At 38.2% G+C, this 25938-nt stretch overlaps 2 protein-coding genes and 1 long non-coding RNA gene across 4 annotated transcripts in view; 2 read left to right on the top strand and 1 right to left on the bottom strand.

Annotated features, from left to right (window-relative positions):
• Positions 1-13970, top strand: part of LOC116717237 (natural killer cells antigen CD94-like) — a 49372-nt gene extending 35402 nt beyond the window's left edge. Inside the window, exons 1-6 of one of the 2 annotated variants that reach the window (XM_032558460.1) lie at positions 2707-2853; positions 5661-5768; positions 10430-10624; positions 11047-11201; positions 11320-11435; positions 12780-13970. In XM_032558460.1, the coding sequence (XP_032414351.1) occupies positions 2784-2853; positions 5661-5768; positions 10430-10624; positions 11047-11201; positions 11320-11435; positions 12780-12927 (792 nt within the window). In that variant the 5' untranslated portion in view covers positions 2707-2783 and the 3' untranslated portion in view covers positions 12928-13970. Of the gene's footprint in view, positions 1-2706; positions 2854-5660; positions 5769-10429; positions 10625-11046; positions 11202-11319; positions 11436-12779 lie in introns of those variants that run through there. The other variant, XM_032558459.1, reaches the window with a different exon arrangement.
• Positions 6447-7315, bottom strand: LOC116717241 (uncharacterized). Its single transcript, XR_004338711.1, has 2 exons — positions 7273-7315; positions 6447-7043 (listed from the first exon to the last, which is right to left on the bottom strand). It is a non-coding gene; the product is annotated as an uncharacterized LOC116717241 (long non-coding RNA).
• Positions 13971-14706: 736 nt separating the features above from the next.
• LOC116717240 (C-type lectin domain family 9 member A-like) lies at positions 14707-19168 on the top strand. The gene is made up of 6 exons (XM_032558463.1): positions 14707-14873; positions 16293-16400; positions 16721-16894; positions 17351-17502; positions 17632-17747; positions 18392-19168. Exons 1-6 carry the CDS (start codon positions 14804-14806, stop codon positions 18537-18539), a joined length of 768 nt encoding a protein of 255 aa, XP_032414354.1. The 5' UTR covers positions 14707-14803; the 3' UTR covers positions 18540-19168.
• Positions 19169-25938: the final 6770 nt, after the last annotated feature.

The raw sequence follows: 25938 nt of genomic DNA, 5'->3' as shown, positions 1-25938 counted from the left end.
GCCATGAAGGTTATCCTGCAATAGTCAGCCCCGCCCACTCCTCACTACTCCCCAGGGCTGCCTACTGACCAGTTCTCCGTCTAACAGGTCCGGAAAATCTCTCTGAGACCTGGGTATTACCCTAAAAGTACTCTATAAGAGATAATCTATTTAAACTGGTGGCGAAAGTGACTCGTCTAGCTCTAACTACCTCCAATCCAGAAGTTATGACCCTTTACAGTTAAGGAACAATCAGCTGAGTAGCCCTCGCAGCTGCATAATTCCAATAACCACTTCTGTTAACGGTAGCCCACTTTCTAAATCATAACTTGCACTTGGAACCGGCTAGATTATGTTTAGTGACTTAGATGTAAGTCCCAGGGTCATTATTTATTCTCACCAAAGGAAATTATGAAGCCTCCTATTTACTGGAATCATGTACATTAGTTTTACCTTGATTAAAAGAACTGGACAAAGATTAAATGACTCTATTAATTCCAATGTCCACCAACCTCATTAGAATTTTATAGTATAAATTTATTAAGCAAGCTTAAGCAGGGATATGCGACATACAAATCAATAATCAATCGTATATAGATCAAAAACAGTGTAATAAAATTTACATGTACAATCATACTACCCTGATTCCTTTCCCTAGCAGTTAAGTCGCACGTTCTGAAATGGAATTTCAATGAGCAGATTCAATTCATACCCAGGCGTTGGTGGATCTTTTGGCAACAGGAATTTCTAGCAGCCTTGGTTGAGGTCTTTGCCTTGTGTGGAAAAACCCTTCGTAGAAAGGAAACAAAGCAGAACGGGTCCGAATCCTTTTTGTGAAACCCAATTCCTCATCCCTGAGGGACCTTTGTCCTTCCTCCAAGTCTTGTTGCGGAGTCTGAGATGGCTGGGTTGAGACAAGACCAACAGTCGAATAAAGAACCAGAGGTGGGGCGATGGGACCCAGTCCTTTCTTGGCGGTGTGAAGTCCGAGCTTCCCCGTGGTTCTGCGGTGCGGTCCGTAGTCTGCTTCTGCAAGTTGTTTCTCCTTCTGCGCCGCCGGACTGGGAACGACTGGTTCCTCTTTTCAGCCCGTTTTTATGTATTTCTCCACCATGTGTGTGTATGGGGAGGGTTTGGTCTACGTGCCTTCCTTCACATCTGCTGTTGATTAAGAAAAAATCCCCACATTTCTCAACCTGTTCTTGTTGACTGTGGTGGAAAGTCCCGTACTTCCCCTTTCTCCGTTGCCTCAGCCAAACTCAACACTCCCCCATCCTGTGCGCCCTGGCCATCTGTTCAGAACTGCTTGAGACATTTCCTGTTTCAGGGCTGTGCTGCATTTCTCTCTTCTCCTATAACTCACTATTATTTCTTATAACTCATTAAACACATTCAACCTGTTGTTAAACCTGTTTGAATTAATTTCAAATGATTATAACTTCACATTATCACAAGTTTTGATTCTCAGTTAATAATCAATCACATCTCTCACTTATTATAATTCGTCAACCATATCTTTCCACAGTTAAATCATTACAGAAATCTTTACTGATCACATTTCAGAGAATGTTTTTCAGAAGGTTATTATGTGATTACTTGTATTCATTTTACCATTCATTCATATTCAATTTAATTAGCTTTTAATCAAACTACAAGATTACTTATTTTCTCTCAGGCCTCTATGCACCTTTTCTGCATGCACCCGGAAGGATCTCACACCCTGTGCCAGTTTTCTTGACAGAACTAATCTCTTATTGGCAGGAAGTTATGGGAAAAATTAACATTAACTCCAACTTACTCTTGACACCTACTGGGACTTCTTAACTTCTGAGATTATAAGGTCAAAATAGGAACAAAAAAGGCACAATGGTTAAAAATAGCCCTCACCACAGCAAGGAGAGTTATATTAAGACACTGGAAAGGTCAAAATATCCCTACCTATACAGAATGATATGACACTTTTAGAGAGCGAATCTTACAACGACTCATCCACAAGATAAACGGTCAGATTGAGGCGTAGCAGAGTACGTGGGAACCGTCCTTAAAACCACAGAGGAAAGGCTCAAACACTATTGGTCCAGAATAAAAGATACAGTGTGTGTGTGAACTTTTTATTTACATTATTTTATTTTATTTTTATTTTACTATATTTTCTTTTGCTTTAGCTCCTTCTGCTGGCTGAGGTAGATCTGGAGGAGTTCAGGGGGAAAATGTTAAAAACTCAAGTCCTTCTCTGTATAACTACTTAATGTTGTAAACTTTACAGTACTGATATTGTCAACATCGGTTTCACTGTATGTTTAATTGCTGAAGGATTTAATAAACATTGAAAATTGAAAAAAAAAGAGCAGTTCAGGCAGATTTTTTCACTGATCATCTTTCTCAAACTGTCACGACATGGTTTGAACAAATAACTGAAAAACATTTTTATATATAGAAGTTACATACTGCAGCTTTAAATAAATTATATCATTATTATTATTAGGAGTAATATTGGAAACACATGCAAGCAGGAGCCGATTCCATGGTTATTCACATGTGGTAGAAGCTTTCTGGATATTGAATTATGTTGAGATGGAGCTGCTTCAAACGAACGTGCAACTGCTCCAGATTCACTACAAACTGTTGCAGTAGTGAATCGTCACGGCAGCATGTGTGGTGACATGTTGCAGTCCTGCTGCTTCACACTCAGGTCGTCTTTAAAAACAGGAAGAGGAACTCGCCCAGTTCACAGGCTCTGATCGCTCCAGCAGCTGCTGGACAGTTTTCTCATGTTTAAGTCTTTATTATTTTCTTTGTGAAGAATGAAGAGCAAAGAGGACAACAACATTAATTCTACAGTGAATATCAAAAATGAAAAACCTTCTCCAGAAAGTAAGTGACTCCATATAAATTACAGATTTTATGAATATTAAAAAGCAACATTGTAACTCAAATCCATTTAATGTTTTTATTACCTCTATAGAAAGTTATAATGTGATGTAATAGGAATTGTTTTTATGTATCATATAAACCTTCAGCCTTAATCTCATTAAGCCAGGTTTAGCTGTACAGAACATTTCAGCAACAAGTCAAAGTCCTTCACACAAAGAAAACATAAAAAGGAGAGTAGTTACAATGCAGTGGCATAATAAAGGAAAGTAAATACAATTTGGAGTTTGGACTAAAATTAATGATGTTTCAGTTATAAATAAGATTCAACTGCAACTCTACACAAATATGATTTAACTTGGTCGAAATGAACTCAGGGTTTAGTCATTTTTCACATTTTCTGGAAGTTTGTTCCAGATTAGTGAAGTATAAAAACTCAATGCCGCCTCTTCATGTGTGGTTCTGATTCTGGAGATGCAGAGTAGACCAGAACCTACAGACCCGAATGGTCTCATAGATGAATCCCACCAGGCAGACCCATGAAGACACTCCTCCACTGATCAGTTCGACTGAAGATTCACACATGGATGAGTTTCTGTCTAGATCTAGTGGGGACATTTGTCTGATAAAGTTAGACGTATTCTTAAGATAAAAGGCCGACTTTGTAATCGTCTTTATGTGTCTCTGAAGGCTCAGGTCACTGAAGCCAGATTAACGCTCTGATCACTAGTTTCTGACTGTAATAACTGAAGCTGTGACTCTTGATCGATCCTCCTTTGGTACAAAATATTACTTCATTTATTCAGCTGAAGGAAGTTATGGCGCATCCACTCATTGATTTGTTCTGTGCATCTGCTCAGCGCTTCAATGGTTCAGTCACCTGGTGACATGGTAATGTAGAGCTGCATCACCTGCACAGTAATGGAAACTCATCTTGTAGAGATATGCTGCTTTTGAGTCTGGCTGTCCTACAGCGGATGTTTGCTGTGTGAGCTCTAATCTGATAACATATCTTGTTCTCTGTAAATATATCTTCTAAAAAAGTCTTAAAAACTTGTTCCTCCTTTGTCTGTTTTAGACCACATTTTATGTATCAAAGAATTATTTAGCCTGGCACCCATGTGGATTATGTCTCTGATTCAATCTTTTTCTTTTTTTTTACTAAGTTTAAATATTTTGGCTAGAAGTGATGTTGTGGCGCAGAGGAAAAGCACAACCCTGTTTGGAGCCTGTCCTTGATTTGACCCGGTGACCTCTGATTCATGTCTTCCACTCGCTCGATACCTACTTTCCTGTTGAACCACTCTCAAATGAGAGCTGCTTGAGCCAATAAAATCTTTAAAATAAAGATTGGAAACAGCTCAAACATGCAGGGCAGCCTGGCTTCAGGACCACAGACGAAACACCAGAATGTGACCAAAAGACTTAATATTACCAAATAATATACAAACTTTTTTTACTGCAAACTCCATCAATAAAATATATTAATATAAAATACATTTTGTGCTTACTTGGCTGTGTAGTTTCACTGAATTTCGGTCAAAATAATTTATTTCTGTAAGAGCCTAGATGAGCCTGGAGGATTTATTCATTCATTCATTCATTCATTCATTCATTCATTTTTCCTTCCCAACATCCCAGTTGTTTCTGTGTGTTTCTACTATATTTTTATATTTATTTAGATATATCTATTTATTATGATTTTTATTCAATTATTTGTCATGCCTTTGAGAGTTGCTTTTTTAAAATGATTTCATTGTGATTTATTTTGTGCAAAATGGCAATAAAACGAATTCTGTCTCCAAACACCTTATGTATATCGACACCTTTGTAAAAAAATTAAATAATAGTTAAATAAAAATAATATTTAAAAAACCAGTGTGTAGTTAATATACTGCCTCCTGCTTGTTAGAGATAACTAAAATATTTAAACCTAGATATTTTAAAGCATTCTTGGCTACACAAAATTGGTCTAAATCAGTAACAGTAAAAGGAGGAACAGGTTTCTAAGATCGGTTTAGGAGATATTAAGTGCACAGATATTTTATCAGTTTTACGCTCACACAGCAAACATCCGCTGTTACTCAGAAATAGTAACCTCCCATTGGCCATCAGATTGCTCAACTCATTGCTCAACACCAATAATCCCCTACTAAGACTGTATGAAAATCTTAATTTATATTTATTTAGCAATAATATTATTTGTACATTTATGTATTTATAGGCAAACCTGCCATTGTTCTGTGTTTTTTCTGTGTGCTCTGGTGGCCAAGTGACGACTTTTTGTTGTGTCTTTGCAACAACAATAAAATAAGTCCAAGTCTAAACTGTAGGCGCTTTGGCCAAAATCTTTCTTTAAGTTTTGCCCAGTTGGAAAACCATTAAATTGACCACAAAAAAAATTATTCAATTATTCAAACATGTCATGACATCTGTAACACATAAAGGAGAGGAAGTTGTTATCTACAGTAGATAGATATTAGCAAGCGCACCCAGTCGAACGCTGTCATTCTATTGGCTGGAATGGTTGCTAGGCGACGCTACTTCTTGAAGCAAGAGAGAGCAGAAAATAATTCACAAGTAAGCAGAGAGGTTTGCAAGCGCAGATTGAATCGCTGCAGAGAGAAAGTTTGAATGCGTTACAAGTTTTAAAAGCAAAGAGATAAAATCCAACTTTCAAACTGAAAACCAAAACTCCTGACTTATGGCAGTAAAATTACCCCATACCTCATGTTAGAATGTAAAGTTGTGAAAAGAAATCTAATTTAAATCACATCAGCAGCCATTCTGATCATCATCGTGTCTTTCAGGTCGAGCAGAAGAGGAAGCGTCAACACTTTATCACTCTTGTCTGATGCTGCTGTGTTTTCTGATTTTTTCTGCCCTCATAGCTGCAAGAATTGTCATCACCATGCAGAGTGAGTTTCATTTCAACAAAATAAACTCTATATAGCTTCCTTTATGAAGACTTTTCAAAGGTTAAAAGCGTAAAAATGCAAGTGTAAATCAGTAGTTATGAAAGTTAATAAGTGGCGCGGGAATGACGCCATGCGTCAGTTTGACTCAACGCTGCTCAGTTTAAACCTACACAGGAAAATTTCCAAAGTAAAATTTACTCAATTTGAAAAAATTTTTACTCTAAAGACATTTGGTCCCAGTCTAAATAGAGTAAAATTTACTCTCGTGGAAGAGTTGAAATTACAGATTAAAATCAACTCCATTTAGTGCAAAACTTTTAATCAATGCCAAGAGAATTTTAAAGTTTTTTAAAAAAATAAATAAAGTATTTTAACTCCAAGTGGAATATAATTTACTCTAAAGAGAATTGCATTCTATTCTAAGTAGAGATAAATTTTAGTCTAACTAAAAAGGAATTTTACACAAAATAGAATAACATTTTATTCCATAGTGTCAAATTGTGCTCTTAATAGTATAAAATTTTACTCCTAATTTAATTTAATTCCATATTGTGCAGTTAAACATTTCATTAAATTCTAAAATAGTACTAAATTTAACTTTATTTCACTCACTAAGCAATTGTTTTACAGCTAAAATACACAGCTGAGTTTGTAAGAGTAAAATGATTAGACCAGAAATCAGTATTTGAACAGCCATTTTTATTGTTCACAGGAAACAGTATGGAACAATATAAACATTTGCATCTTCATGACTGTATGACACCTGTAAATCAAAAGCTCTGTAACAGTAAAGCTCTTCTACATAAATAACATGAGGTCCGTCTCTTGTACACAAAACTTGAAAAGAACTGAAATGCTCATTCAGACACAGTTTGCAGAGCAAATGTAACAAACAGTAACATGTCATCTTTCACAACAACATTGTGGATCTTATGGAAAACTGGCATTTCACAAAAAACTTCTTTACAAACAACTAAATCTGCACGATACATATTTCCATGATGTTTGGCCCATTTAACATTTAATACCTTGGTGTTGATCGGTAACTGAAGAGTCTTTGCTATCTCACAGCCCCAGTCCAGTGCATTTAAAGGCACCATTTTACCTGGTCCAATGGTCAGTCTCTTGGGGTCAAATGTATGCCAACTGAAAGCTGTGTTTGTCAATCACAATGAAGTACTTGTGAATCACGCTCCTCTGAGTCCCTACTGCAAGCAGGTATGGTTGACGGCTTTCTGCGATGCCATCAAGGTGCTCCTGGATGCTGGTTCCTGTCTGTGGCAAAAACTGAATAAAACATGATTAGTCTTGGGTTTGAAAAAAGACAGGGTTCTAATAGATAAGGCAAATTACTTTTCAGGACCTCTTAAATGTCACTTGAAATTAAATTTAAGACTAGCTTCACAAAGAAATACAAATAAATAATTAAAAATATATATATATATAAAAAGGGAAGAATAGAGAATTTTGATCAACATAACTGTTCCCTTTACTGTAACCTTACCTTGACAAACTTCACAAGATGTTCACTGGCTTGTCTGGCTGAGTTTTCCTGGTCTCTTGCGCCCATGAGGTGTTTCCACTGCGGGATAACAAGATGGTGGAAGAACTGAAACTTCAGGGGCGAGTTCTTGTTTTACTCCGATATGATTTCCTCTGTTTTTTTACTCCGATTCTATTGACCAATTGAAATGATTTTACTCTCTAATGTATAAACATGACTCTTTTAGATGAAAATAATGTTAACTCCGAAAAAATTACTCTTCTATTTTTCCTGTGTACTGAGATGTTAAAGTTTTAGAAGAAGCAGCTGGGAGCTGAGCTGGCCTGCAGATCAGCAACAACAAGACCAGTAGGATAAACCTTTGGTTTTATGAGCCCAAAATTGAGCAAATGTAACCGTATGAGTTTAACTGGTCAATAAAAAAGAATCAAGGATTGTAAAAGCAAAAATCTTTCATCATTACCTCAAGTCAACAAATCCCTGATTCATGCTTTTCTCCCAGAATGTCCTGTCACAGGTAAACATGTGCAATGTAATCTTGTCAGTCACTAAACATCAGCATTTTGTTAAAAATTTATTTGCACCGAACAAATATTAAAAAATCAGCTTTTGTGTTCTTGACTCACCGGATAATAATGGATGGACAGCAAGATTTTCAACATAAAAGCACAACACACACATAAAATAGTATACTTAGCAATAAAATGGTATAAAACACAGTATTACAAAATTAAACATCCATCCACTGTCAATGCAGGGATGCTAGGCAGGTTTTTTATCTAGTGGTCACTGGGCAAGAGACAGACTACACCTTTCACAGGCCGCCAGTCCATCACAGAGCCACACGGACACTATCAGAGCAAACTACCATGCACACACTCACACCTGAGGGCAGTTTAGAGACACCAATTAGCCTGATAGTCATGAGTTTGGTCTCTGAGAGGAAACAGGAGTACCCAGAGAAAATCTGCACATTGAAACAGTCATTTTACTGTTTGGTTCCTAGAGTTGAGCAGGTATAACCACCAGGGGGCGCTAATTCCCTTTTCTTTTGTTGTAATTCTGTACAGAGTAAGAACTTATTTCTATGTTGTTTTAGAGAGGAGAGATATCGGTGATGCTGAGGGATGCAACCTTTATTACTTTTCTCATGTATGAGAAGATAATGAAAGTTGAGTGGAGATTTGGCTTTTCATGGTCAAAGTGAAATAAAGTGAAAGTGACAATTAAAATGGTAATTGATTGAATCTCTAAACATTAACTTACATTTGTAATTTATCATTCCAAACGGGACAATTTCCCAACAAAATGAAGACAGCAAAGATTAAACCAATGTATAAAACTGGCAATAATCACTAATTACAGGTCTGTCTCTCTTCCCCCTCTGGTCTCTAAAATCCTAGAAAAACGTTTTAAGAGACTAAAAAGTTCATAGAAAGACATTCACTACTTAGCAGCAGTCAGAATGGATTCAGAGCAAATCGGTCAACATCACCAGCCGTAAATTACCAAAGCAACAGATAGTAAGAAATTATCTGTAGGGGTTTTCATAGATCTAAAGAAAACTTTGATATCTTAATTTAAAAATTAGAACTTTATGTAGTTTTGAGGGCTGCACAGTGGCGCAGTTGGTAGCACTGTTGCCTTGCAGCAAGAAGGTCCTGGGTTCGGTTCCCGGCTGGGGTCTTTCTGCATGGAGTTTGCATGTTCTCCCTGTGCATGCGTGGGTTCTCTCTGGGTATTCCGGCTTCCTCCCACAGTCCAAAAACATGACTGTCAGGTTAATTGGTCTCTTTAAATTCTCCCTAGGTGTGAGTGTGCGTGTGCATGGTTGTTTGTCCTGTATGTCTCTGTGTTGCCCTGCGACAGACTGGCGACCTGTCCAGGGTGTACCCCGCCTCTCGCCTGGAACGTAGCTGGAGATAGGCACCAGCAACCCTCCCGACCCCATTAGGGACAAAGGGTGAACAGAAAATGGATGGATGGATGTAGTTTTGAACTGGATGAGGAGTTATTTAAAGAGCAGAAAACAATTTGTGAAAATGGGAGACATTGAGTCTGATTGTCTGGAGATTGTATGTGGGGAACCTCAAGGGTCAGAACTGGGACCAGTTTGATTTAATTTGTATATAAACGACATAAGCAAAGTTTCTAATGTATTAAAATTTGTCTCTGGTGAAAACTTACAACAACTTCTGTTCATAGTCGCCTCAGAAACCAGGAAATTAAAGAAATGGTTTGACAGCAATAAATTACCACTAAATTTGAACAAGACTAAAATCATGGTTTTTGGAAACTTACAAAAATATTTAAATTCAAGTTCAGACAGGGGGTGTAAGAAAGAGTTTATGTTCATAAGTTTCTCGGTGTAATAAATGACAGAATCAGTTGGAAACCTCAAATTAAACATTTACAGAATAAACTCAGTAGAAGCAAATCAATCCTGGCTAAAGCCAAACATCTTCTAAATAATAAATCACTTCATATTCTTTATAAGTCTCTGATTTTTTTTACATATTTAACATATTAGTGTGGGGAATTAATTACAAAAGCTCTTTACAGCCACTGAGTTTCCTGCAGAACCGAGCCGTAAGAATCATAATGTTGGTCATTATGAGACCACAAACCCGTTATTCTTAAAATCTAGAATTATTAAAATTGTAGAGCTGGTGGGATTAAAAATTGCTGAAATTCTGTTTAAGGCGTCTAATAATCTGCAGCCTGAGCTCATAGAGAGCAAGTTTTATGAAACAGAAGGAGGAAAAAAGCTAAACTCAAACTTAAGGATTCGTAGTTTACCAACAACAAGAAAGAGCTTTTGAATTTCAATTCATGGAACAAGTTAAATGAGGAGTTAAAACAAAGTCAAAATTTTATACAATTTAAGAGGAAATATAAGGAAGTAATTTTCACAAGGTATAGAAATATGGGTGAGAATTAGCACTAATGTGTAAATTGAGGCTAACGCATATGAGTGGGTGGGTATGGATGTATGGATGTATATACTTAGACATGTAAACCCAGATAAAATGGAAAATTAATTAATCTATGTCATTTTCTTAATTTATTTTAAACCTGAAGTCAAATTCCAAGGCTGATTCTTCTTCTCTAATTCAGGCAGATTTAATGACTTTCTGACTAATTTATGTTTTTACAGTGAGCAGGAAGACGACCATGCAGCAGACAGAAATCAATAACCTAATCAAAGAAAATGAGAAAGTGACTGAGGAAAATAAAATGATGCAGAACAAAAACAAGGAGCTGAGCCGAGAGAGAGATGACCTGAACAAGACTCTGGAAATCATCCAGACGTCTTTCAGCTTTCCTGTAAAAGACTACTATTCTAACAAAGGTGATTAATGTCCTAAATCAACTTTGAAACTCTGGATCATTGTTACTTTAAAAACAAATCTTCATTATAAACAAACCTGACCGTTAGGTAAAATCCCTTAAGCTCTCTTGTCAGTAAAATTCATTCATTAGCAACATGTTTACAGTGAAGCTTTGATTTCAAACATTGTTTTTATTTTAAGTGAACCGAGGATAGAGCCCTGTGGTACGCCACTTCTAACTCAATAGGAACTCCATCTAATCACCTTCTAATATTACCAAATTGCAATGTAGCCCTGATGTCTTTGCTTAAGTTATTTTGACCATTAAAACATTAAATAAATATACAGGAATTTCTTTTTATATCCTCATGTTTTTCTAGTTTATATTATTTTACCAAAGTTTCACTTCTTTCTGCTCTTTCCTCTCGTCTAATGGATCCAGGGTGTAAACCGTGCCAGAAGAACTGGATTCCCTTCCAGGAAAAATGCTACTTTTTTTTCGAAGAACCAGCTCCTTGGAAAACCTGGACAGAAAGTAGAAAGTTCTGTCAGGACAAACATGCAGATTTGGTTGTTATTGATGATCTGGAGGAGCAGGTACAATCTGACACCACCTCTACACTAACATAAGCATTTAAAACATATCTGGAAGTTTTTGTGTAAAATTGATGGCTTGAAATAAGGTTTATAAAAATCTAAAATAATCTGCTCACAGAAATTTGTCAGCAATCACACCAAATTCTACTATGACATTTTCCATGGATACTGGATGGGATTACAACAAACTAACAACACCTGGACCTGGGTTGATGGACGAAGAGACACTCTTGGGTAAGAACTATGATTTAAAAATATACATATTTAGGTAAAAATGTAAATATATATTGACAAGCTTGTAGAAGAGCTAAACTGTGACAACGACTCCAGGATCTCCAGGACTTCTTCTAAAACCAAACCTTGGTGGACTGTGAGATATGTTTGGGTTCATTGTTCTGTTTGGACGTCCAATGATGTCAAAGCTTACTGGGCTTCCTCAAGCTTCAGGCGTCCTCACAGACAGCAGGACAGTTTCTCCCAGGATATCCTGATTCCTGATTGAATCCATCTTGACCTCCACACTCTGCAAGTTTCCAGAGGAAGGGAAGCGGCCCCAGAGCATCATTGGGTCCCTGCCGTGCTTCACAGTGGGCAGGTTGTTCTTTTCAGCAGGAGCTTCAGACGTCTGATCAGACTCAAGAAGTTTTGAAAAAAAAAAAAAACTTCTTTATCTTCCTAATGTAGCTATGAGCAAACTGCAGCTGGGTTTTCTTGTGCCTTTGGGTCAGTGGTTCTGTAGGTGATTGAGTTCAGGCATGGAGACCTTCAGTCCTCAGTCTGTCCTCACTGTGGGACCTGAAACCTCTGTGGCTGATGCCACCAAGCCTTGCTGCTGGTCTTTTGCAGTCAGTCGATGGTTTTTGACCACCTGCCTCCTTGGGAATGTGGCGGCTTTCTGTTTCAGCCACCAGGGGGCGTAGCCATTGTCCCTGTAACTTTAAAGTTGGGTTTTATTCCTCCAGCTATAATTCTATGAACATTCAGGGCATTTGCTATCTTTCTGTTTCTCTTAATGGTAATGGGTTTCCCTGAACCTTCTGGAGGCTTCCTTGGACTAGGCCATTATTGTAGCACCAATGAAACATTGAGGTCAGTAATCAGGGCATTTGAAGTGTTCTTCCTCAAACAGGATGGGTGAGGGCCGTCATTGTTACATCAGGGGAGATCAAGATAAAACACCTGGTTTACAAACGCAGGCCCATCTGAAGAAATCTGTTCAGAGGGAGGAATAATTTTAATACTGCGTCATTGAAAGTAGGATTTCATGTTGAATTTGGATAGAATATATTTGTTACATTAGTTCTACTTAAGTGTTTAACCTTTTTTAGATCATTTATTAAAAATATTTAAGAAATTTAAAATCACATACTTGCTATTGTGAAAAGAAAGAAATTTAAATCTTCAAAATGAAATCTTGCAAGTTCATACAACTCCTTTAATTTAATACGAGTCTGGCTTCTTTTTAAATTTGTCTTAATTCATGTAGCATCAGAACATTTATTTGCTGACAGTTATCAGTTTGATGTCAATGAGCTGCTGTGTGATTTTTATTCTGAGGTTCATGTTTCTGTTTTAAAGGTTCTGGACGAAGGAGGCGCACAGTAAACCAGAAGCAAGAGCACTGCTGATCCCATGGAGAAACCACACAGAGAACTGGGAGAGAGAAACAGGAGGTTTTCTCTGCAAATTCATCTGTGAGCACGAAGCTGTTATTTGCTCCGTCTGACTGTTCAGGCAGGAATACGGTTCAAACTGCCTGAGCTTTAACCTCCTGAAGCCTTTAGATGTTTCTTCAGTATTTCCACATAATGTTCTTTCCTCTATTTTATGAAGTTCACCTGCAGTAAACAGCCCCACAACATAATGCTGCCACCTCCATGTTTCACAGTTGGGATGGTGTTCTCAGGATTGTAAGCTTCCAAAGGACATGTCTCCTTCTATGTGCATCTGCAAACTTCAATCTGTTTTTTAATGTTTCTTTTAAAGTAATAGCTTCTCCCTGGCAGAGTGTCCAGTTTTAAAAATTGTTGGTGCAAACCTGAACTGGTCTCTGTTTGCTTGCTGTCGTTGAACTTGTTGCTGTGATACTGAGCCACACCAGGTTGGTTCCATAAACACGGATCCACGTAACCAGGCAGCGCCAGCAGTCATTGTAACCAGGCGCCATTTCAAAGAAGACTCTTAATTTATAACGAGACAAAACGTGTCTCCAAATAAGCTGAGTGAAGTTGCCGCGCCCCCAACTTCTTCAAATCTGACAAGACTGGTGTCAAATATTCCTGCTGTGAAAGTTTTTGCTGTGCCGCTATAATTTTAAGGATATTAATAGAGAAGTTGCCAGAGGTCAACAGAGGTCATCATCAATATCTTAAAAGCAAAAGCAGCACAAATGTTTGCAGAGTTAATTGACACCAAATTTGTTTGATTTTATAAATGTGAGCGGGGAGGTTGACCTCTGATGACCTCTGGAAACTTTTTATTAACAAAATGAAAGCAGCACAAAGGAACATTTTGCTGCACCAACATTTGACACATTAATATGTTAGATTTGAAAACGGAGGGAGGAAAAGTTCACTCAGACTTCCAAAAACTGGGATGTAAACTTGATTGATTGATTGATTGATTGATTGATTGATTGATTGATTGATTGATTGATTGATTGATTGATTGATTGATTGATTGATTGATTGATGTGGTGAGTAGAGTTCGGTCGTGGCTTTCTGCATTTACGTAAGTAACTTTGTGAAATAAATGCTTTGCTACTCTGTGCTTTTTATTTGAGTAATTTTATTATAAAGTATTGATACTCTTACTTCAGTAAAATTCCTGGGTTTTCTACCTGAGTAACTTCACTGAATGAAAAACAAACATGTTTTAAACATGTTAAAAATTCACCAGACACACACCTGCAGTTTTTACTAGTTTCATAAATTTTGTCTTGGGGGAAAAAAAAAAGATTTAGAAAAATTTTTCTTTTTCCTGATTTTGTCATTTCATAATTATGGTATTTATATAAATTATTTTCATCTAGTTCTTTAAAATACCAATATTTCCACATAACTTTGTTCCGTCTGGTGGTGTAATGTTTAAATATGAAATAATTTCGGTTTTCATCAGTTATTCAGACTTTTTACAAAATACTTTTTTACTCTTACTTGAGTAACTTCATGGACGGTTACTTTTTACTGTAACTGGAGGATAATTTCTGGTTCCTCTGGTTGGTTTTATCCATCTGACTTCATGATGGCAGCATCATCGCTGTGGTTCTTCACCTGTCGGAGGGTCCGGCGCATTTCAGCCTCACTTCTGTCAGACTAATTAGCTTGCAGTCGTCGGAGTGTGAATGTAGTGTGAAGCGCTCTGGGCTGCGAAGGCCAAATAAAGAGGCATTTCTTGTTTTACATGTTGTGTCTGCATGGTGTGAAGCAGAAGCAGAAATGTTTCTCATAGCAGAAAAAGAGTTGATAGAGTCCTGCTGCTTCACACTCAGGTCGTCTTTAAAAACAGGAAGAGGAACTCGCCCAGTTCACAGGCTCTGATCGCTCCAGCAGCTGCTGGACAGTTTTCTCATGTTTAAATCTTTATTATTTTCTTTGTGAAGAATGAAGAGCAAAGAGGACAACAACATTTATTCTACAGTGAATATCAAAAATGAAAAACCTTCTCCAGAAAGTAAGTGACTCCATATAAATTACAGATTTTATGAATATTTAAAAGCAACATTGTAACTCAAATCCACTTAATATGTTTTTATTACCTCTATAGAAAGTTATAATGTGATGTAATAGGAATTGTTTTTATGTATCATATAAACCTTCAGCCTTAATCTCATTAAGCCAGGTTTAGCTGTACAGAACATTTCAGCAACAAGTCAAAGTCCTTCACACAAAGAAAACATAAAAAGGAGAGTAGTTACAATGCAGTGGCATAATAAAGGAAAGTAAATACAATTTGGAGTTTGGACTAAAATTAATGATGTTTCAGTTATAAATAAGATTCAACTGCAACTCTACACAAATATGATTTAACTTGGTCGAAATGAACTCAGGGTTTAGTCATTTTTCACATTTTCTGGAAGTTTGTTCCAGATTAGTGAAGTATAAAAACTCAATGCCGCCTCTTCATGTGTGGTTCTGATTCTGGAGATGCAGAGTAGACCAGAACCTACAGACCCGAATGGTCTCATAGATGAATCCCACCAGGCAGACCCATGAAGACACTCCTCCACTGATCAGTTCGACTGAAGATTCACACATGGATGAGTTTCTGTCTAGATCTAGTGGGGACATTTGTCTGATAAAGTTAGACGTATTCTTAAGATAAAAGGCCGACTTTGTAATCGTCTTTATGTGTCTCTGAAGGCTCAGGTCACTGAAGCCAGATTAACGCTCTGATCACTAGTTTCTGACTGTAATAACTGAAGCTGTGTGCTGACTCTTGATCGGTCCTCACATTGTAATGTGGAGCTGCATCACCTGCACAGTAATGGAAACTCATCTTGTTGTTTGTTATAACCTGAGTTCATGGGAACATGTACATATTAAATAGAGTCTTCAACATGGAGCGCTGCATGTGAGGTTTGGAAACTCTGGTCTAAATTTACCTGTTGACACAAACAAGCCCCAAAGAAGAGGAAGTGAAAATCTTCCTAACTCTGACGTTCAGTGATGGTTATAAAGATAAGAAGCTGAACAAGAAGAAAAAGAACAAGTGACAAAATAGCTAGATCCCAAGAAAGTTTGCATGATTTGATGTTGCAAAGTCAGAGCTAATAACACTGAGGCTGAAGGAAAATTCAAAGCCAGTAAAGGATCATGTGACTGGACTGCAGAGATCATAACATCGACACCAATCCAGGCCTGAGTGGCACCAGAGACTCAGGTTGGGATCCAAACAGGATGTAGAGTGAAGGTCAAAAAATAGCTCTTTATTTTCTCTTTCTGTGAAGGGCTTTGAGACATCCTTTACTTTGAATTAAATTTAACTGAAGTCAGGTTAAAAATACAGCTCCATGTTAGAATGCAAGTCTGTCAAAGGAAATCTGAATTAAACCACATCAGCAGCCATTCTGATCATCATCGTTTCTTTCAGGTCGAGCAGAAGAGGAAGCATCAACACCCTGTCGCTGCTCTCTGATGCTGCTGTGTTCTCTGACTTTTTCTGCCCTCTTAGCTGCAAGAATTGTCATCACCATGCAGAGTGAGTTTCACTTCAACAAAATAAACTCTACACAGCTTCCTTTTGGTAGGAGGAGTTATAACGGTTAATAAGGGACGCGGGTATGATGCCACGAGTCACTTTGACTTAATGCTGCCCAGTTTAAACCTACTGAGATGTTAAAGTTTCGGAAGAAGAAGCTGGGAGATGAGCTGGCCTGCAGATCAGCAACAACAAGCTGAGTAGGGCAGCAATCAGCTCAACATCCTTTGGTTCTAAGAAAACTGTGATATCCTGAAAGACAAACTGAAAATGTTGATGCTTCTCTGACATTCACTGACTTTTTTTTCTTGTTTTTATAGTTAATGTGATGATGATCAAGCAGCAGGAAACTATCAATAATGTTACCACAGAAAATGAGCGACTGATTGAGGAAAGAAAAATAATGGAGAACCAGAACAAAGAGCTGAACAGGACACTGGGACTCATCCTGAAATTTGAAAACATTCCAGCAAAAGACCTCTGCCCTAACAAAGGTCAATAGTTTCCTACATTAACTTTAAATTTCTGGATTAATTATTTTGTTATTTTTTTAGTATGTGCTTATAAAGTGGTTTTCAAGACATACCAGATCATTATTATCACAGGTTTACTTTTAAACGCCCCACCAAAGTGAGCCAGGGCCTGGGTGGGAGCGGAGGGAAAGTGATTTATGGTTTATTGGGTTTTTATGTCAAACAATATTATTTTTGTTTTGAGTGTACCAAGCATAGAGCCCTGTGGTACGCCGCTTCTAATTTGAATAGTAACTTAATCACCTTCCAATACTGTTGAATTTCACTCCATTTCTGAACACTTTTGACTAATTTTGACGACTGAAACATTAAATATTTATTCACAGGGATTTCTTTTATAAATAGTTTTTTTTAGTTTATTTTATTTTGCTGAAGTTTCACTTCTTTCTGCTCTTTCCTCTCATCTAATGGATCCAGAGTGTAAAGTGTGCCAGAAGAACTGGATTCTCTTCCAGAAAAAATGCTACTTTTTTTACAGTCCACATCCGTGGCTGACCTGGAGTAAAAGTCGAGATTTCTGTCAGGACAAACATGCAGATTTGGTCGTTATTGATGATCTGAAGGAGCAGGTAAAATCTGACACCACCTCTACACTAACATAAGAGTTTAAAACAACCATGCAAGTCTGGACGTTTCTGTGTAAAGATGATGGCTTGACGTAAGAAGGTTTATAAAAATCGAAGGTAATCTGCTCACAGGAATTTGTCAGCAATCACACCAAATACTACTATGACAACGACCACGGATACTGGATGGGATTACAACAAACTAACAACAACTGGATCTGGGTTGATGGACGAAGAGACACTCTTGGGTAAGAACCAAACAAAACAAAAATGTAAATGAAACATTTTAGTTTTTTGCCCCATAAACCAGCACATTTCCAAGTTGCCTCAGCACGCCTGCAGTAATCAGGACGGATTATTTCATCTGTTCGTGAGACGTGCTCACAAACAGATTAAACCGATTTGTGAACAATATCTGAGAGAAATAGTAAATAGGAAAAGCCTTGGATCTTTGTGTAAAAGATCTTTTATGTAAAAGAAAGAGAAACTATTAATAAAACATTTTTATATATTCCACCAAGGTTGTAGAAGAGTTAAAGCTACATACATTTCCAATGGTTGCCCAACAGGCTGTTATTGTGACAACATAATCACCTGATGATGCCGATTTATCCGTCACTGAACTCTGGGTTTGTTCCCAAGATGGATATAACTCTGACATCAAGAACAATGCCAAAAAGTAACATTATGATTGTTAGAAGTAAGAAAAATAATCCAATAACTCCTGACCAGAGTTATAACAGGTTTTAGTTTTCCATTACAGTTTAGTTTTATTTATTGTGACTTTTTGTCTAGTTTAGTTAGTTTTAATTACTTTGAACTCTGTGCCTGAAAATATTACCAATGAGCTGAGATTTTATTTTGTTCTGAGGTTCATGTTTCTGTCTTAAAGGTTCTGGGTGAAGGAGAATCTCCGTACTTCAGGTCCAAAAGTGCTGCTGATCCCGAAGAGAAAATTCACAGAAAGTTGGGCCAAAGCAGGTGATGGTTTTGCAAACAAATTCATCTGTGAGCGTGAAGCTCTTCTCGGGTTCATGTAGCAGGATTCCTGCAGGAATGATAAAGAGTGTCATAGATTTTTGGTAAATTTCAGAACTGAACATGAAAACATCTTTATGTTCAAGTTGTCTCACTTTAGAACAGAAAATATATTTAAAATAAACCCAAAGCATAAGTTGATCCAAAGCTTATTTTGACAGGAATGTGGATTCCTGTCCACACTGGGTTCACATTAGGAGAATCTGGTTTCAGAGAATTTATTTTTGGAGTGGACCAAACGGAGCCCTGATGTATGCCACGTCTAGCTAGAAATCTACCTTACTAGATTTGTATCACACTCTGCCTTTCTTCAGCAACCTTTGGTATTAAGGCAAATCATATGTCCATCATAATTTATACATATATATATATTAGAGATTATTTAACCATTGTGATTATGTTTGTGTTTCATTAGGAGGAGGTTACTGAAAACCAAAAATCCTTTAAGTCTGCAGAACTTCTTCACATTAAGCAAAATATTATTTTGCATGAACAGCCTTTCACTTTGCTCATCAGAGTAAATCATTATTTTTAATGCAGTAAAAATCTTATGAAAGGCAACACATGCAATCATTTCTCATGTATCTGTATTTATTATATTTTATATTTTTTCATTTACTTTAATAGTGAACAACTGCATGCTATTTTTGTCTAATAAAATATGTAAAATAATTTTGTTGGTTCATTATTTTATCTCCCTTGGTGCCCTAAAGAAAATGATTTTACTAACACAAATTACAGTACATGAGTAGGTCAAACTGTAGATCAGCAGGTGACCTGATGCATTTTAGACTTAACTCGTCCTCTAGCCGCATGTTGTTTCCAAAGAAATTGACTGAAACTTGATCATTTTCACGTACTTGAATATTGTTGCATAAAAATCCCCAAAATATGAATACGGTACAATTCACTTAATTTGGACCTATGGGTTTTCTATAAAGCACAGTGTTAACAAAATCTGCTATCATTTAAAAGAAGAAGAAAAAGAAAACCTTTGGGCCCCAAAAATTGTCTACTGAACCTGTGAACCTTTTCTAAAGTCTGGCCCTGTGAAAAACTACTTGTGTAAATTTGAGAAACTGCTTAAACATATGTGAATGTTGAGGTTCACATTTATGTGTTGTGTTACCAGCTATAACACCGATCACATCCTGAAATATGCAGACGATACAATAATTGTGGGCCTCATTCAGGAGAAGAGGTAGAGCATCTTGTGGACTGGTGTAGAGAGAGCAACCAGTCCCGGCCTTTTCCAACATTCAGATCTTTACTTTAGAATAACAAGGTCAACTGCAAGAAGAGAATTCATCCTCAGAAGCCCGACTGTCTACTTCAGGGATCCTCAAATCCAGTCCTCCAACTTAATAATGCATAAACTGAGATTTTAGAAAAACAGGAACAGGTAACAAAAACCTGATTTATTTGAAGATAGTGTCAAGCCTTGTTACCCGTTTAAAAGTTGAATGGAGTTTCTAGCTGAAAAGTAGTTAGCTGTAAAATAGCACAAATTTATTTACTGTGGAATTTCCATCAAGAAATTTATAAAAAGTAAAATATGTTAAAGAATAGAATATACTTTATTGATTCCCGAGGTAAAAAAAAAAAAGTGGTAATATATTGTAATATATATAGATATACAGTATATATTGTAATATATATAGTGTGATGTTGTAGTTAATTTATATATGACTAAAAGAAATAACAAGCACACACAATATATGAAATGCACATATGTTAATCTATAAATAAAATAAATAACTGGAAAGGAGCAGAATTAGATGAACGTCTTAATACTTGAGTGGTTAAAATAACTCAAAGCATGCAGACGTAAAAACACGCGGCAAAAAGTGTAGCAACTATAAGGAAGTAGAAAAATAATAATAAAGAATAAAGAGAAACGGAAAATAAAACAGCAAAACAGAGAAGTGACAAATTTAACCACTTCTCATCTGCACAGACAAGCACATACTAATTGTTTTATAGTTAGTTTAAAAGCAGTAACGGTCCGCCGCTGGAGACGCGCCGAATGCAGGCGTAACCGAAGAACGGTTCGAAAAGAGCGCGAACGTTGTGCACATCCGCCGAGTGCGCAGCGAGTCCGCCATTAAATAGAACACTATCTAAAGGCCGAGCGATCCGTTGACCTTGCTTGAGGGCATATAAGAGGCTGATTTCTATTTTCACAGGTGAGTTATGTGTAGGACTAAGACATAGGCACCATTGTTAGAAGTGTTTATAAGTTCAAGACAGTATTTTATTAACATCAATTATATTCTGAGATATTTAGAAGTGACTGTTTACTGCCCTTAGCTTAAATGCTAACGGCAGTTAGTATTGTGGAGGTGCTTGACAACTCAGCACCTCCACAACACGGGACAGCTCAATTGTGACATCATCGGACAATATTTCTTATTTCCCCGGGAACATTTGAGTCATTTCTAGGGTTGCCACCCGTCCAGTAAAATGCGAAATCGTCCTTTATTTGGTACTTAATTAGGTTGCGTCCCATATTGAACCGATACATGGCGCGATTTTTCCGTATTTTCACAAATATCCGATAGATATTTAACACTAAATGTAACATTAAAATAAAACGTAGGAAAGGTGAGTAAAAATGTCGCGGCGGGACCAACCAAACCCTCCCGGTCCGCTGGTAACGGCGCAGCCAGCAGGAGCGGCTGTCCTGGTTGCCTAGCGACCGACACTACACACCTTGACGCTTTCTACATCCGCGCGTTTTTTAAATGTCCGCTCGTTAGTCCACCACCTCATCAGAAGAAAATAGGACAGAGTTAATGTTTTACATTAACTGGCCTGCTCACCATAGAAGTATTTGGTCGATTTTTTTTATTAAAGTATCTTGTACAAGAGCAAAGATTATGAAATATATTAAATGCAATGTACGCAAATGGCAGGAGAATTGCAGAAATGTTAATGAGACAGAGTGAGAGTCAGCTACTTCACAAGAAAGGTTTGTTATAGAAGCAGATGTGTTTGTCTGAGCACCCTGACGTCTTTTAAAAAGGGGAAGAGGAACCTGCCTGCTTTCCAATGAGCTACAGCTGAGCTCCTTCAAACTAAAGATATTTTCTAATATCTTTTTCTAATACTTATTTTCTTTGTAAAGGATGAAGAACTGCGGGGACAATGACTCCAATCCTACACACAATGACAATCGTAAGTGACTCAATACATGTTTTATGAAGACTAAAAAGTAACATTGACACCCACACTGTAAAACATTTGAGCTGCACTTAGTTATTTCTATTGAAAATCAGTGATCGGCCAGAGAACTGCAATCGGTGCACCCTACTTTCTTTCTGTAACAGTAATCAGTATGTAGAGCAATTGAGTAATGACCATTAATACAAACAAAATCTATTTAACAACTATTGAATAAGAACTGGATATATTTTGAATATGTCCACATATTTGACAGAATATTCCCAAGGAAAACAAATCCGTACACTAAGGTGCTTATCCGAGATGTTGATAATCGTTTGTCATCCTGGCACAGAGAGTACTTGCTTTGTCACACAGTATCGATCGTCCAAGAACGAGGGGCTGCACAGCTTTTTATTCTACTGGTGTTTATGTTTTGGTCCACATCTGGTTAAAATAGCGAGAAGAAAAGGGATATTATATTCAAAGACTTCACTACTAGAGCTCACCACATCGATTTACTGACATCCCTTGATGCAGACTTGTTGTTAATGGCTCTTATAAGGTTCTGTGCACAATGTGGGAAACCAGCTGAAATCTTCTCTTACCAAGGAACTAATTTCAAGGAAAGTGCAGTCCACCCAAGTGACCGGCGCAGCCACCTCACGCATCACATCTGACCCAGGTTGCCATACTCAGGGGCAAGAGGAGGGGGCCCAGCAGGGGGGTTGCGTTTATAGCTATGAGCGTGTGTGTTTTTGTAAGTAAGTCTGCAAACACTGTCCCAGATAGCCCTCCCAGCCTTTGTGTTTGATAAACGATGGAGCGTCTATATGTACAGTTCTGATTCAGGTCCACAGATGTCAAAGGAAGAGAGCGAGTAATGGGACCAGAGCATCTTGTCCACATAACATCCAGGAGAAACTGAGATAGCCAGCCTTCCACCGCCGACACAGGGGGAGCCAATCAGAAAACAATGACTGTAAAGTCTCACTGGTACAATTCAATAGCGGCTCCAAACAGCCATATTCGCTGTCAGGTCGACTCGGCCAAGCTACTCACCGTAGCTAGCCAGTGATCCTGCAGGATCGCATCCAGCTTGTGATTCTGCTCACACAGTATCTGACTCTGAGTGTTGATAGCACGGCATATTTCCTTGCCCTGACTAGATCAGCTGCCAACATTTTCTAGATTTGTTGATATGCCAGGTGACCACAAACTCCAAAAAGTAGAAATGCTGTTAACAGAAATACAATTATTTGTTATCTTCAACGTCCTTGATGGACAATATGGACAGACACGATCCTCCACCTGTCCCAGGAGTCCATCGTGTATCCGGCGTCTGGTTGTGTTTACCTAAACCACTGAGTCACAGCTGATTTTCCATGTTTTCCTGTCCTGTTAAACTGGAACTAAGAAAATAACTCATACCCCTCTACAGGCATCCAGGCCCTCTGATGAATTATAACTTTTATACCTTAACAAGTTCATTGTTTCTTTCAGGTGAAGCACAAGAAGAAAGATCAGGACTCCCTAACTCTTATCTGTTTTGGGGGTGTTTGTGGATTTCTTCTATCCTGGTAGCTGGATCAATCGTCTACAGTGAGTTTCATTTCAACACAATACATTTTAAGTAGCTTTTAGAGTTTTTAGAGGTCTAATGCGGAGGAGGAGTTATGAAGGTTGGGAAAAAGTCAAGGGCACTGAAGTGTCACCAAGCATCAATTTAACTTAATGCTGCCCAGCTTGAAACCTGTCAAAGTGTTAAAATTTAATATGGAAGATCTAAAGGCCAAGTGGTGGAGAAGAGGATGTCTGGCTTGTGAACCTCTGGATCTCACCCACGAAGACGCTCTGGAGGCTGACGAGCACTGTGGAGCTCGGCAGACTGGGTAGCCACGAGTTCAGGAGCCAGCGGTGCAGCCCGGAACCAAGGAGCCAGCGGTGCAGCCCGGAACCAAGGAGCCAGCGGTGCAGCCCGGAACCAAGGAGCCAGCGGTGCAGCCCCGAACCAAGGAGCCAGCGGTGCAGCCCGGAACATGGAGCCAGCGGTGCAGCCCCGAACCAAGGAGCCAGCGATGCAGCCCCGAACCAAGGACATCCAAAGGACATCCATCAAGGAGACACAAGGAGAATACAGGGAAGCACGGGGAAATGACGGCAGAAACCAGCAAGGAGGAGCTGAGAATGAGTTTTATATTCTTGTTCAGGTCGATTACTGAACAAGAAACAGATGCTGATTAGAAACTGGTTGCAGGTGGGAGGAGAGAGAGAAAGTGGGACAGGGGGAGAGGGAGAGTACCTTAGGCACTATAACATAAATGTAACACTAAAGAATAACTAGACTTAAGAAACATAATAAAATAAGAGTAATGGTGCGTTCACATCAAACGCATCTGGTTTACATTCAAAGTCTATGTGGAGGCGCATCGAAGGCCCGTTGCGGCGCATCTGAAGCGCATCCAACGCATCCGACAAACATCAAGCTTCTGCATGCAAAGTTCACGTGTCGAACCTGAAGCGTGGGACCAGTTTTGTGTGAACGCACCATGACTAAGAAAAGGACTAAACACACTAACTAGAATCACTAAAAACTAACTGAAATAAAAGTAGAACCATTGTAGAACTAATAAAAAGAACTAAGGATCACAAATAATAAAACCCAAAACAAACTCAAGATCCTGGGATTCAGGACCTTATTGCTGCAAGGCATCAGCCCCCCAAAATAACAACTTAATGAAGTTAAGTTAATTAAGTTCATTTGGTTCTATTTTAAGAATACTGTCTGATATCCTGAAAGGGTCTGAGAGAGAAACTGAAAATATTGATGCTTCTGTGATACAGATTTCTGACTAATTTGTGTGTTTTTATAGTGAATGTAAACAGGAGCGAGCAGCAGGGAAGTATTAAAGACCGTACAACAGAAAAAAAGCAACTGGCTGACAAAATAAAGATGGTGAAGCTGAGCCAAACGAGTCGAGAGAGAGAAGAGCTGATCCGAGAAAGAGAGGAGGTGACCCGAAGGAGAGAGGAGGTCACCCGAAGGAGAGAGGAGGTGACCCGAAGGAGAGAGGAGGTGACCCAAAGGAGAGAGGAGGTGACCCAAAGGAGAGAGGAGTTGAACCGAGAGAGAGAGGAGTTGAACCAAAAGAGAGATGAGCTGAACCGAGAGAGAGAGAAGCTCACCCGAAAAAGAGAGGAGCTGAAACAAGAGAGAGAGGAGGTGACCCGAAAGACAGAGGAGGTGACCCGAGAGGCGGAGGAGCTGAAATGGACCCTGGGATTCTTCCAGAAGTTTGACATCTTTTCAATTAATAACTACTGTCCTGCCAAAAGTGATTACATTCATAGATTATCTTTGAAACTTTGATCTTATTATTTTTATTTTTATGTAACCTTCAATTGTAAACAGTTTTTCAAAACATTCCTGGCCATTATTAGTGGCCAGGGTCTGTGCTGGCTCACTTCACAGCACTTTACAGGTTTACAGCAAAGTTTTTATTTCAAAAAGTTATATATTTTTGAGTGAACTGAGCATAGAGCCCTGTGGTACGCCACTCCGAAATAGAACGGTAACTTAATTTAATCGTCTTCCAATACTGATCTGCGCTCTGCCTTTGAAATCTTTGCTAGAACAATTTTGACTATTGAAACATTAAATATTACGCACACATTAACTGTTATTTTTTCTACTAGAGATTATTTTTACCAAAGTTCCACTTCTTTCTGTTCTTTCCTCTGGTCTAATGGATCCAGGATGTAAGCCGTGCCTGCATGACTGGATTTTCTTTCAGAAGAAATGCTACCTGTTTTACAACGAAGCAGCTCCTTGGAAGACCTGGGAACAAAGTCGAAGGTTCTGTCAGGACAGACGAGCAGATTTGGTTGTAATTGATGATCTGCAGGAGCAGGTAAAATCTAACGCCACCTATGCTAGAAATCTAGAGCTAATCTGGAAGTTTCTGGAAAACTGATGACTCAAAGTAAGAAGATTAATGGTGATGTAAAAAAAAATCTGTTCACAGGAATTTGTCAGCAAACATGTCAAATCCTACTTTGATATTCAGTGGGGATACTGGCTGGGGTTACAACAAACTAACAACACCTGGACCTGGGTGGATGGACGTGTAGACACGCTTGGGTACGGTCTACTGTATTATCTAAAAGTATACATTTTATCATGCAAAAACAGCTTTTCCTCATGTTATTCCCTCATCAAAAACATACCTGGAGTTTTGC

Source organism: Xiphophorus hellerii, chromosome 3 (genome assembly GCF_003331165.1).
Source record: "Xiphophorus hellerii strain 12219 chromosome 3, Xiphophorus_hellerii-4.1, whole genome shotgun sequence".
Lineage (NCBI taxonomy): Eukaryota > Metazoa > Chordata > Actinopteri > Cyprinodontiformes > Poeciliidae > Xiphophorus > Xiphophorus hellerii.
Note: the sequence above shows the minus strand (reverse complement) of the source record. Positions and strands in the feature narration are given on the sequence as shown.